General features: G+C 42.5%; 1 protein-coding gene across 1 annotated transcript in view; it reads left to right on the forward strand.

Moving 5' to 3' along the window:
* The window catches only part of LOC137373308 (olfactomedin-4-like), a 29,406-nt gene extending 16,006 nt beyond the window's left edge, over positions 1 to 13,400 (forward strand). The window contains exons 2-5 of the mRNA XM_068038131.1: positions 2,036 to 2,194; positions 3,106 to 3,318; positions 8,055 to 8,199; positions 12,595 to 13,400. Of these exons, the coding sequence (XP_067894232.1) occupies positions 2,036 to 2,194; positions 3,106 to 3,318; positions 8,055 to 8,199; positions 12,595 to 13,400 (1,323 nt within the window). The remainder of the gene's footprint in view (positions 1 to 2,035; positions 2,195 to 3,105; positions 3,319 to 8,054; positions 8,200 to 12,594) is intronic.
* Positions 13,401 to 14,232: the final 832 nt, after the last annotated feature.

The raw sequence follows: 14,232 nt of genomic DNA on the forward strand, positions 1-14,232 counted from the left end.
CATAAGAAGCTTGCAGACCAATCTAGATAGGTTGAGTGAGTGGGCAAAAATCTGGCAGATGGAGTATAATGTGGGAAAACGTGAAGTTGTTCACTTTGGCAAGCAGAATAAAAAAGCAGAGTATTACTTAAATGGAGAACGACTGCAGAACTCCGAGGTGCAGAGGGATCTATCTAGGTGTTCTAGTTCATGAGTTACAAAAGGTTAGTATACAGGTACAGCAAGTAATAAAGAAAGCTAATGGAATGCTATCCTTTATTACGAGAGAAATTGAAAATAAAAATAAGGATGTTATGCTTCAGTTATACAGGGCATTGGTGAGACCACATCTCAAATACTATGCGCAGTTTTGGTCACCTTATTTAAGGAAGGATGTGAATGCGTTGGAAGCGGTTGAGAGGAGGTTTACTAAATTGATACCTGGAATGAGAGGGTTTGTCTTATGAGGAAATGTTGGACAGACTAGGCTTATTTTCACTGGAGTTTAGAAGAGTGAGGGGAGACTTGATTGAAGTATATAAGATCCCGAACGTCTTGACAAGGTGTATGTTGCCTCTTGAGGGTGAGTCCAGAACTAGGGGGCACTGTTTTAAAATTAGGGGTCGTCCTTTTAGGGCAGAGATGTGGAGAAATTTTTTCTCTGAGGGTTGTGCGACTTTGGAAATCTCTGCCTCAGAAGGTGGTGGAGGCAGGTTCATTGAATAATTTTAAGGCGGGGTAGATAGATCCTTGTTAGGCAAGGGAATCAAAGGTTATCGGGGGTGGATGGGAGTGTGGAATTCGAGACACAAACTGATCAGCCATGATCATATTGAATGACAGAGCAGACTAGAGGGGCTGAATGGCCTACTTCTGCTCCTAATTCATATGTTCGCATATGAATAATTTAAACCCTGAATGAGGTAGTTGCATCACACCATCTCCATCAACAAGTTAAGAAGGGTTCCAATTGTGTATAGTCTTTACACTTCCCAATATCACATTATTAAATAAACATGAGCCACCCTTTGATTTGTAACCAGCCTAGATTTGTTTGCCAGCTTCTCAGACCAGGTGTTTTCATTCGTCTTGCATTAGAAAAATTCAATTCCAAATTAAAAGTTACCTTTAGTAAATTAATACAAACCATGAAGCAGGCGATCATAATAATGTGGCTCGGTGTCAAATTTTGCTTTATAATGCTCCTGTCAAGGACTTTGGGACATTTTATTACGTTAAAGGTGCCAAAAAAAAGTTGTTGTTTTCGTGTTGCTCATATCCCAAGAAACATTTTTAAACTACAGGAATAGATAGAAAATCATTATCCTCTTCCATATATACTTCTAGAAAATATTCAGTAAGTATTTTGATAGCTCTCTCTTTCTCATAAATTTCACCATTGCTTGTATCCTTCTACCAATCACATCACATTTATTTTTCAATGTAGTTACAAGTTTCATACTTGATTAGGAGACTGAAGATTAACAAATCTCATGGTCCACTTCGTATTTGAATTTAAATTCCACCAGCTGCTGTGGTGGGATTTAAACCCATGTCCCCAGGGCATCAGCCTCGGCCTCTGGATTATTCATTCAGTGACATTGCCACTATACCACCGTCTCTCCAATCTATGCCTTGGTTATTACCTCGTGACTTGGTTATTTCAATGCGCTGCTTGTGTACTCAAGTAGGATGAGGGAGAATAATTAATGAGGCATTGGTTGTGTGAACAGCCTTTATAAAATAAAAGCCTAGGAAAAATATTATACAAAAAGATACTTGTGCATTTGCCTCTATGGTATTCCACATTCCTAAACTTCTGTTTGTTTCCAGATGCTAAGCTATATCTTTACTCACTTTCTTCCTTGCCTGTGGCTTGATTTCTTCCCTGGCCTTTGTTCTCTTTTCAAAATAATATAAATTTAAACAATGTTATGGGCAGTTGGCAGTTGTGTAGAACATAAAAATCATGAAGGACATTTGTCATTTGTTGGGTAACCTCATACTAATCTAGCTCTGACAGCTTCCATTTTTTTTCAACCTATGAATTCCTCAGCCCATGCAGCAAGCCAATGTTACCGGTGATACTGATGCAGAGGGGCAGTGCGTGTGTAAAGTTTTCCTACCAGATACAACATTCCCAGCTGATAAAGTCGAAAATTTGCAACAGACCTACCAAAACCTCTCTCAGAAAATGGAAACTGAAATCTCAAAGGTGAAGCAAAGGATTTGTGCGGATCATTATTTACGTGCTGAATTTCTTTATGTGTTCTTTATCAATTGGAGCATATACATTGTTTGCTAATGTTAACAGAAAAGTTGTCATCAGTATAACTTTAAATTTATATTTATTTAAATTTATAGTATGTGTCTCTCACAGCAGCTTCAAGTGATTTTGTTTACACCAGGTTATGGTGAAATGAGGCAACCAAGGCTAACCATCTCACAGACAAATATGTTTGGCCTCATCAGTGGACCAATTACACTGCGGCTATTAGTTTGAGTACCAACTTGTCCAATGGTGCCCATTTTCTGCTGATTAGACTTTTGTACCCAGAATTCCCAGTATATATCTACCAGGAGTGCAGGGGAGGAGTTAGAAAATAGCTCCCCAGTTCAAATTGCCCATTTCTTCTGGGCTTGATGGGGGAAGAATCTCTGTCCTCCCCCAACATAGCCCATGACGTTGGAAGGGATTGGGTCAGAAAGATGGACTTCCTATATCGGCAAAAATTTTGGCTCTGACCTCCATATTGCCAAGCTCCTAGCTGACAGATGCTCTGAGCAGTGGATGTGATGTCTACTTCTAGACTTGGTTATTTCAATGCACTCCTTGTGTACAGGTCCAGCTCTGAAGCGTCACATCAGAAAAAATGGCAGCTCCATTTTTCATTTTGACACTGTGTAAAGAGGAACACCTGTGCTGCAACATTAATTAGAGCTTAGAGCTCAGAACCCACCCTCCTCTCTCACCACCTAACATTGATTTGTGTATTTCTACATTTTGTTCAGACACAGCAAACACTGATGGGAAAGGATTAATTCTATCAAAATTAAAACATTTATATATTTGTGCTTCCTTAACTTATTAAGATTCTTTGTAACCGAATATGTGAACCCTGACAGCTTGAAGTGTACGAGAGCGTGCTTGTTCAGTATAAAACCAAATTGGATAACCTGACTAAGCGGCTCGAAGCAATGGAGAACAGTGAAGATACATTCACCAAACTTGACTTTGAGCTTCTGCGTGTGGAACTGAAAGAGATGGAAAACCTTATCACCGATCTGATGCAGTCGGTTCAGGGAGACACTCAAGTCTTCGACACACTGTTTGAGGAGGTGATTGTGTGACACTGTTGAGATTTATGTTAATGCAGCAATGACTGACATTTTCTTTTTTTAAGTATATAAGATATGACACTGTTGTTTGGCAGTGTAACATCGTGCAGCATAGGAGCCACCGCAAGAACATACACAAATCTTTGAAGGCTGTAGGACAATTTGACAAAACCATTAAAATCATAGTATAGAATCATGGAATCTTACAGCACAGAAGGTGGCCATTTGATCCATCATGCCTGTGCCAGCTCTTCGAAGGAGCTGTCCAATTTAATCCCACTCCCCAGCTTTCTCCCCATAACCCTGCAAATCAGTTCTCTTCAAGTACATTCCCAATTGCCTTTTAAAAGTTCCGATAGAAACTGACTCCACCAATCTTTCAGGTAGTGCAGTACAGATCACAACAACCCCGTATGTGAAGAAATTTTTCCTCATTTCCCCTCTAGTACTTTTGCCAATTATTCAATTATTTTAAATCTATGACCTCTGGTTACGAACTCACTTGCCAAAAGAATAAGTTTCTCTCTATTAGTTCTATCAAAAGCCCTCATCATTTTGAATACCCCCTTAGCTTCTCCACATAACAGAACTCCCTCATCCCTGATATAATCCTGGTAAACCTCCTTGGTACCCGCTCCAGGGCCTTGCCATCCTTCCTAAATTGTGGGGCCCAGAATTGTATAGAATGCTTGCAATTGAGGCCCAACCAGAGATTTGTGTAGCTCTTGCATGACTTCCTTGTTATTGTCTTCAATGTCACTATTTGCAAAGCCATGTATCCCATACACTTTCTGAACTGCATTTTCAATTTGCCCTTCCAGTTTCAACGATTTATGAATATACACCCCCATGTCCCTCTGTTCCTGCACCCCATCCCCATCAAAATTTTGATTACACTGCCTCTCTCTGTTATTTCTCCCAAAGTACATCACTTCACATTTTTCCACATTAAATTGCATCGGTCATGTGTCTGCCCATTTCACTAGTCCATCTCTGTCCTCTTAAAATCTGCTACTATCATGCTCACTATTTACTAGATTGCCAAGTTTAGTATCATTGGTAAACTTCAAATTGCACTTCAGGTCATTTATATATAGCAAGAAAATCAATAACCCTAATACCGATGACCCCGGGGAACCCCACTGTATATCTCTCTCTAGTGAAAAAATATTTGTTCACCACTACTTTCTACACCCTTCCCCTTAACCAATTATATACCCAAGGTACCACCCATCTGGTTCACTAATGTCCTTTAGGGAAGAAAATCTGCCAACCTTACCTGGTCTGGACTACATGTGACTCTCGACCCACAGCAATGTGGTTGACTGTTAACTGAATTCTGAATTGGCCTAGCAAGCCACTCAGTTGTCAAGGTCAATTAGGGATGGGCAGCAAATGCCGGCCTTGCCCGTGACGCCCACATCCCATGAAAGAATTAAAAAAACACTGCCTCCTTAATACCATGTGCTCTATTTTCTGAATAAGTTTGTTATGGAGTGCTTTATCAATTGCTTTTTGAAAGCGCATATATATGCATCTACTGCCCTATTTTCATCAATGTTACTTCATGAAAAAACTCAATCAGATTAGTTAAATATGATTTGCTGCTATACAGATCCATGCTGGCTGTTCTTTATTAACCCATATTTCCCCATGGTCGATAGTAGTTTTTCCACTACTGACATTAGACTGGTTGACTTGTTATTACTAGGTTTATCCCCTTCCCCTTTTTTGAACAAGGTTGTGACATTTGCAATTCTCCAGTCCAAGGAGGATTGAAAGACTGTGGTCAGAGCTTCTGCTATATCCATCCTAACTTCCCTCATCAACATAGGATGCATTCTGTCTGGATCACGTGATCTTTGACTGATCCAAACCTACTTATCACTTCCTTTCTATCTATTTTTATCCTATCCAATATCCCTACTCACTCCATCCCTACTCCAACAAGATGCAAAGTATTCATTCAGTACTTCAGTCATGCCCTGTCTCCTTTGTAGTCCTTAATGAACTTCACCATTTCTTGAACTATTCTTTTACTTTTTATATGTTTGGATGAGATTTTGGGTTCCCTTTTATATTATTTGTTCATCTTTTCTCATACTCTCCTTGCCCTACTTTTTCAATTTCCCTCTGCAGTCTCTGCATTTTGTCTGGTTTACAATTTTATTCTGTATCTGATATTTGTCATACATCTTTTTCTGTTTGATTTTAACCTCTATTTCATTTGCCATCTAGGGAGCTCAAGTTTTGGATGCCTTATCGTTCTTCCTGTTGGGTATATGCTTGGTTTGTCCCCAAACTATCTCTGTTTGAAGACCTGCCATTGCTTATTGACTGTTTTCTTAGCCAATCTTTGTTTCCACTCCACCTGCATTAGCCCCCTTCTTAAGTCACTGAAATTGTCTCGCTTTACCTTTCTGTGTTCCTTTACATGGACTAGTTTAAACCTAATTATATTATGATCACTATTACCCAGATATTCTCCCATGGAAACATACTGCACTTGCCCTACTTCATTCCCCAGAATTAGATCCAGTGCTGCTTCATTCCTCGTTGGGCTAGAAACATACTGATTAACAAATTTCTCCTGGACACATATTAGGAATTCTTCACCTTCCTTATCCTTTGCTCTGTTCCTTCCCTAGTATATATTAAGATAAATGAAATCCCCTACTATTACTGAGCTATTATTTTTATGTTTCTCTGAAATTTGCCCACAGATTTGATCTATCTCCTTCTCACTATTTCGGGGTTTACCCAAAAATGTCCTTGGCTGCTCCTTAACTCTAACAAACAGATTCAAGACTTTGAACCCTCTATTCTATTGTAAAACTGTAATATTATACTTGATCAATACTGCCAATCCCCACCCCCCCCACCACTTCATTTTTTCCCCTTTCTATATCCCTCCTGAATATATTGTAGCAAGGAATATTTAGTTGCCATTCCAGCCCATATTTAAACTAGGTCTCCGTTATAAAGCCATTATATTATAATCTCATGTAGAAACTTGTAGCTGTAGCTCGTCAACCTTATTTGTAACACTCCTTGCATTAACACGTACGCATTCCAACACCACACTAATCTGTTGAAAAGGCATACAGGATCCTTAACTATATAAATAGAGGCATAGAATACAAAAGCTAGGAAGTTATGCTAAACATTTGTAAATCACTGGTTAGGTATCAATTGGAGTATTGTGTCTAATTCTGGGCACCACAGTTTAGGAAGGATGTTAAGGCCTTGGAAAGGGCGCAGAGGAGATTTATTAGAATAGTACCAGGGATGAAGGAGTTCAGTTATGCAAAGAGAGGAGAGAAGATGCGATTGTTCTCCTTAGAGCAGATAAAGATATTTTACATAAATGTTCAAAATTATGAAGGGTTTTGATAAATAGGAAGAAACTAGTTACACTGGCAGGAGGGTTGTTAACCAGAGGGCATAGATAATTGGCAAAAGAACCAGAGGAAGGTGAGAATTTGTTTAACACAGCAAGTTGCTATGATTTGGAATACACTGCCTGAAAGGGTGAGGGAAGTAGATTCAATGGTAATGTTCAAAAGACAAAAGGATAAAGATTTGAAAGGAAAAAGAATCAGGGTAATGGGGAAAGAGCAAGGGAAAGCGACTAGACAGTCTGTTTTTTTTATTTGTTCATGGGATGTAGGTGTCGCTGACTAGGCCAGCATTTATTGCCCATCCCTAATTGCCCTTGAACTGAGTGGCTTGCTAGGCCATTGAAGAGTCAACCACATTGCTGTGGGTCTGGAGTTACACGTAGGCCAGGCCAGACCAGACAAGGACAGTAGATTTCCTTCCCTAAAGAACATTAATGAATCAGATTGGTTTTTAAACAAAAATTGACAATGGTTTTATGGTCACCATTGGATTAGCTTTTAATTCCAGATTTATTAATCGAATTCAAATTTCACTATCTGCCGTGGTGGGATTCAAATCCATGTTCCCAGAGCATTAGCCTAGGCACGTGAACACCAAAAGTATTTTTTTTTTAAACAAAATGTCATATTTTGCTCTTGTTTCACTCTCTCATGATGTGAAGATATTAGTTATTAAGCCTTTCAATAAGTTTTTATCATCAGCAAAACAAATAATGTAAGTCCAGCCATATGCCTGACACTTTGCTTTTCCTCTATCTTGCTACCCTATCCCCTGTGTTAAAGGTGAAACCCCTATAATATGGGGCAAAGTAGTGCAGGAGTGGAGAACAACATATGGAAACATAAATGACTTCAAATGGCTTCTAACGCAATTATATAGAATTGTAAACAGCGGGCCATTTGACCCAATGGTCTATGCTGGAGTTTATGTTTCACATGAGCCTCCTTCCATCCTACTTCATCTCACCCTATCAACATATTTCTTTCTCCCTTACATGATCATCTAGTTTCCCTTTAAATGCATTTATAGCAAGCACCTCAACTACTCCATGTGATAGCAAGTTCCATATTCTAACCACTCTTTGAGTAAGGAAGTTTCTCCAGAATTCCTTATTGGATTTATTGGTGATTATCTCATATTTATGACCCCTAGTTTTGATCTTTGAGTACCCTGACAAATGGAAACATCCTACTGATGTCTACCCTATCAAACCCTTTCATAATTGTATAGGTGTCTATTAGGTCACCCCTCAGCCTTCTCTTTTATAGAGAATGAGCCTTTGAATGCTGCTGACATGGATTTGAGGAATGTTACTAACTCGACTGTATCTTCAGATTCGAAACATGACTGCCATCGTTAACCAACTGGAACACTACGATAAGAACAACGTGCTCCTTTTGCGGCATGAAATTGAGCGACTGCAGCAGCGTCTGGAGGAATGTCAGAAACTTCACAATGGGACCCAGGGCGGAGATTTCGGTAATGACATCTTACATAGAATTCACAACACAGAAATAGGCGATTCGGCTCAACTGGTCTATTTGGTGTTTATTTTCCTTGCGTGTTTCTTCCCACCCTTCTTTATCTAACTCTATCAACATATCCTTCTATTCCTTGACTCATGTCTGTCCCCCTTAATGTATTTATACTATCTGCTTCAACTACTCCATGTGGCAGCAAGTTCCACATTCTAACCACTCTTTGGGTAACGAGGTTTCTTCTGAATTTCTTATTGTATTTATCGGTGACTATCTTATACTTAAGTCCCCTAGTATTGGGCTCTTCCACAAGTGGAAACAGCTACACGATGTCTACCCAATCAAACCCTTTCATAATCTTAAAGAGCTCTATCAGGTTACCCCTTAGCCTTCTCTTTTCTAGAAAAAAACCCCAGCCAGTTCAGTCTTTCCTGATAAGTGTAGCTTCCAAGTTCTTGTATCATTCTTTGCATGTTCCCCAGTACCTCCATATCCTTTGTATAATATATACCTTCATGAAGGTGGGGAAGAGTGATAACAGCTTCAGCCACCCATTATCAATCATTTCTCAATAAATACATATAGAGGCTATACATAAATATGGTGCTGCTCTTACCGCAACATTACAGATAAGGAGGACTCTTCGCCACAAAGTTGGAGGGATAATGCCCTTCAGCCATGGTATCTGGGTCTCAGTCTATCCCAGGCAGAGGGTTTTAAATCTTATAAATTTAGAAAGAAGGGAAGACTGTGCAAGGGGAGGAGTTCTACAGGTTCTAGAAAAGAATAAGCTACAGACTTTCAAATCAGATTTCAATAGAAGAAATAGTAGCAGAGTGGTTATGTTACAGAACTAGTAATCCAGAGGCCTAGACTAATGATCCAGGGACATGGGCTGAAATTTTACGGTAGGCAGACGGGAGCCAGCCACCGATTGAAAAGTTTGTGGTGAACCGGCTTCCGCCTCGCCTGGGGATCCGACCAGTATTTTGAGGGTTCCCGGGCTTCAATTGGTGTGAAGCGGGACTTCCACCCACCTAATAGAGCTGCCGGCCAATCAGCAGGCCAGCAGCTTTTAGTCCCAAAGCACCATCGGGAGCTGTGGCCACTGCTGGGACTGCTGCCCAGCATGAAGACAAGGGGCTGAATTTTACACTGCCCCAGTGGGTCAGATCGTGGCGTGGGGGCGGATGGGGGTAGCGTAAAATTGAGCGGGAGGCTCCGGGAGGCCTTCCCGCTTCACTCCCGCCTCAGCCAACTTTACGGCGGTCGGCGGGGGGAATGGCACGCCCGCCCACCCCAGGCCAATTGAGGCCCTTAAGTGGCCACTTAACAGCCACTTAAGGGCATTCGCCTCACTCCACGGGTATTTTACCCATGGCAAGCGGGCGTGCTGGGGACGTGAAAGGCTACCCAGCGATAGCTGCCGGCCTTTCTGCATGCCAGGGTGGTGCCAAGGCAATCGGGCACATGGTGCCCAATTGAGGGTCACTCCTGCCTCCCAACATACCGCCGAGACCCAAGACACCACCCCCACCCGCCCCCCATACCCCCAGCGAGGCAAGCCCAGCTTACCTGAGGTCCTGGCTCCATGGTGCCGGCAGCTCACTGAAGCGGGACCTCCTCCCTCAAGCAGTTGGAAGTCCCGCCTTAGGGCAATTAAAGCCTGGGGACCTGTAAAATGCGGGTTGGATCCCTGGGCTAGGTGGAAGCGGGTTCAGCACCGACTTTTACATCGGTGGCGAAGTCCGGTCCGCCTATGGCAAAATCCAGCCCAAGATGTTTGGGAGCCACGACGGAAGATAAGTTTTGGTTGCCTTGCCGGGGGTAATCGGTCGGGCCCCGATGAGGCAAGGGTGGTCGATTGGGGGGATAGGGGGCGTGTTGGGTCTTGGGGGTGGTTGGGGGCGGCCCTCCATTGGGCACAGGGTGCACAATAATGAGGGCCACCCTGGGACGCTCGGAAGCCGCCTGCTTTCATTAGGCAGCTTCTCCCAGATCCAGGACGCCCGCAAGTCGGCATAAGGAGGGAGGAAGTGTTGGGTATTCTAAAAGGCATTAAGGTGGACAAGTCCCCAGGTCCGGATGGGATCTATCCCAGGTTACTGAGGGAAGCAAGAGAGGAAATAGCTGGGGCCTTAACAGATATCTTTGCAGCATCCTTAAACACGGGTGAGGTCCCGGAGGACTGGAGAATTGCTAATGTTGTCCCCTTGTTTAAGAAGGGCAGCAGGGATAATCCAGGTAGTTATAGACCGGTGAGCCTGACGTCAGTGGTAGGGAAGCTGCTGGAGAAGATACTGAGGGATAGGATCTATTCCCATTTGGAAGAAAATGGGCTTATCAGTGATAGGCAACATGGTTTTGTGCAGGGAAGGTCATGTCTTACCAACTGAATAGAATTCTTTGAGGAAGTGACAAAATTGATTGATGAGGGAAGGGCTGTAGATGTCGTATACATGGACTTCAGTAAGGCGTTTGATAAGGTTCCCCATGGTAGGCTGATGGAGAAAGTGAAGTCGCATGGGATCCAGGGTGTACTAGCTAGATGGATAAAGAACTGGCTGGGCAACAGGAGACAGAGAGTAGCAGTGGAAGGGAGTTTCTCAAAATGGAGACATGTGACCAGTGGTGTTCCACAGGGATCCATGCTGGGACCACTGTTGTTTGTGATATACATAAATGATTTGGAGGAAAGTATAGGTGGTCTGATTAGCAAGTTTGCAGACGACACTAAGATTGGTGGAGTAGCAGATAGTGAAGGGGACTGTCAGAGAATACAGCAGAATATAGATAGATTGGAGAGTTGGGCAGAGAAATGGCAGATGGAGTTCAATCAGGGTAAATATGAGGTGATGCATTTTGGAAGATCCAATTCAAGAGTGAACTATACAATAATTGGAAAAGTCCTCGGGAAAATTGATGTACAGAGAGATTTGGGTGTTCAGGTCCATTGTTCCCTGAAGGTGGCAACGCAGGTAAATAGAGTGGTCAAGAAGGCATACGGCATGCTTTCCTTCATCGGACGGGGTATTGAGTACAAGAGTTGGCAGGTCATGTTACAGGTGTATAGGACTTTGGTTCGGCCACATTTGGAATAGTGCGTGCAGTTCTGGTCACCACATTACCAAAAGGATGTGGATGCTTTGGAGAGGGTGCAGAGGAGGTTCACCAGGATGTTGCCTGGTATGGAGGGCACTAGCTATGAAGAGAGGTTGAGTAGATTAGGATTATTTTCATTAGAAAGGCAGAGGTTGATGGGGGACCTGATTGAGGTGTACAAAATCATGAGAGGTATAGACAGGGTGGATAGCAAGAAGCTTTTTCCCAGAGTGGGGGATTCAAATACTAAGGGTCACAAGTTCAAAGTGAGAGGGGAAAAGTTTAGGGGGGATATGCGTGGAAAGTTCTTTACGCAGAGGGTGGTGGGTGCCTGGAACGCGTTGCCAGCGGAGGTGGTAGATGCGAACATGATAGCGTCTTTTAAGATGTATCTAGAGAGATACATGAATGGGCAGGAAGCAAAGAGATACAGACCCTTAGAAAATAGGCGACATGTTTAGGTAGAAGATCTGGATCGGCGCAGGCTTGGAGGGCCGAAGGGCCTTTTCCTGTGCTGTAATTTTCTTTGTTCTTTGCCACGCATAAAATCTGCATGGAGGTGGGCGAAGGCCCTTAAGTGGCCGTCAAGTGGCCACTTAAGGGCCTTGATTGGCCTGGGATGGGCAGGCCATTTCTCGTCGCCACCGCCCTGCCTAAAGTGGCGGCAGAGTCGGGAGTGGGTCGGGAAGGTCTACCAGTGCCTCCATTTTACGCCACCCGCACTGCCACCACACCGCTCGTCAGGGTGGTGTAAAATTCCAGCCTTGTTTTCAAATTCCACCATGACACCTAAGGAACTTAAATTTGGTTAATTAAATAAATATGTAATAAAAAGCTAGCATGGTGACCATGAAACTACTGGTTTGTTGTAAAAACCCATCTGGTTCACTAATGTCCTTTAGAGAAGGAAAACTACTTTCCTTACCAAGTCAGCCTATGTGTGACTCTAGACCCATAGCAATATGGCTGACTCTTAACTGCCTCTGAACTGGCCCAGCAAGGCACTGAGTTGTTAGGGATGGGCAATAAATGCTGACCTTGCCAGCAATACCCACATCCCATGAACAAACAAGAAAAGCACATGTAAAAAAAACACAAGCAAGGAAGGAAACATAGTCTGATATAGTTTATTCTTAGTAGGAATAGAAGAGAAGATGGTTCTGTGCAACAATGACTGTGATAGAGTCATCAAAAAAATCTGCAATCAGAAAAGAAGTGGTTAGAGGTGAGAGGAAGAGTGTAACAGACTTCAGGTTGTTTTTGTTTGCTATATTTTGTTTTTTCCTCCTACCAGGAGCTTGTGAAAATGGAGGAATTGCAAACGTGAGCAAACCATTTATCGTGCAGAAGAACTATTACGGATCCTCCTATGCATATGGCGCATGGGGAAAAGACCCTTATCCAGCCCCTGGCAGAAGGAACATGTATTGGGTCACTTCACAGAATTCATTTCCAACAATGAACAATTATCGACTTTACTCGGACTACACACACCTCGTGCTCGGCGAGCAATTTCAGGCACTTTCATTAAGTGCATCAGGTTATGGGTCTGGCGTGGTGATGTTTAAAAATTATTTATACTATAATTACTATAACGATAATAGGTATATCGTAAGAGCAAATGCATCATCTCCAAGCCAGTATCAGTCCATTCTGTTAGAAGATGCAGTCACTGGAAACAGATTCTCATACAGCTCTTCTGACTACCAAAACCTTGACTTTTCTGTTGATGAAAATGGCCTGTGGGTGATCTATGCCACTGAAAAAAGCAGAGGGAACATAGTATTGAGTAAAATCAATGAAGACTCCTTCATTGTGGAGGCCACTTGGGAGACCAACCAGTTCAAAAGGGCGGCCAGCAATGCCTTCATGCTTTGCGGAGTTCTCTATGTGACAAGAACGGTGACAACGCAAATGGAAGAAATATTTTACACCTTCGACACAAAGACAGGCAAGGAGAGTTTGATCAACATCCCTTTTGAAAATAAGCATGAAAACGTCATTAGTCTCCACTACAACCCTTCAGATCACAAACTGTACATGTACAATGACGGTTACATGGTCTTCTATAACCTTGAGTTCAAATCTAAAACCCCTTAATGATAAATTCAAGTTATTTTATTTTAAGGATGCATCATTGCCTCCCCTTCTCCATTTCAACATGATATATATTGGCAATCAGCACTACAAGAACCTTTTCTTTCAAGATTTAATTTTCCATCTTTTCAACTTCTACCAATTGCAGGCTAGCTGGCAGAGTTGCCAACATCAATTCCCTGCCATATCGAGCTCACAGGTCCTGATGGACCAGCGACTGCAGGCTTCTCCTCAGTTGTTCTCTGTACAGACATCAAGAGGGGCTAATGGGCAGAACCCAACCCAGATGGATGATATCAGCTGTTTTCCTTTCCTCAGAAGGAACAGTGTAGTAGCCAAGACCCCAAACAACTTAACTAATTCCCAGTCCTGTTTGAAAGTTAAAGTCCCAGCTATTTTTGCTACTGGGTCCTCCCACTCGGTGGAAATTAGTGACTTTAAGTTATCAGCCTCAGACCCTTCGCCTAGCAGCATTTCCATTGTTCAGGTATATGAAAAGACCTTAAGCACTGTAGTCAGATAACTCAAGCAACACAGCCCCATGTAGTGTTGCCAGATGTTCAGCTGTGGGATAGACAGGCTGGTTGCAACTGTCAGAACCTGAGCCATGATCGTGCCCTCTGTCCCAACTTGATCCTGCCCCTATTAATTACTGGGGATAACTGAAGGTTCTTTGATGTTGTCCCTAGCTCCATGATGCACCAACCTGCTGGATATGGTTTGTGGAGCATAGCAGTCTAACCAAAAATAAGATAAAGGTGCTGTTAACCCTTTCAACATCTGAGAAGTTTCACTCTGTAACTCAACTGAATGGGAACATATAATAAAATGCAAA

Source organism: Heterodontus francisci, chromosome 9 (assembly GCF_036365525.1).
Source record: "Heterodontus francisci isolate sHetFra1 chromosome 9, sHetFra1.hap1, whole genome shotgun sequence".
Lineage (NCBI taxonomy): Eukaryota > Metazoa > Chordata > Chondrichthyes > Heterodontiformes > Heterodontidae > Heterodontus > Heterodontus francisci.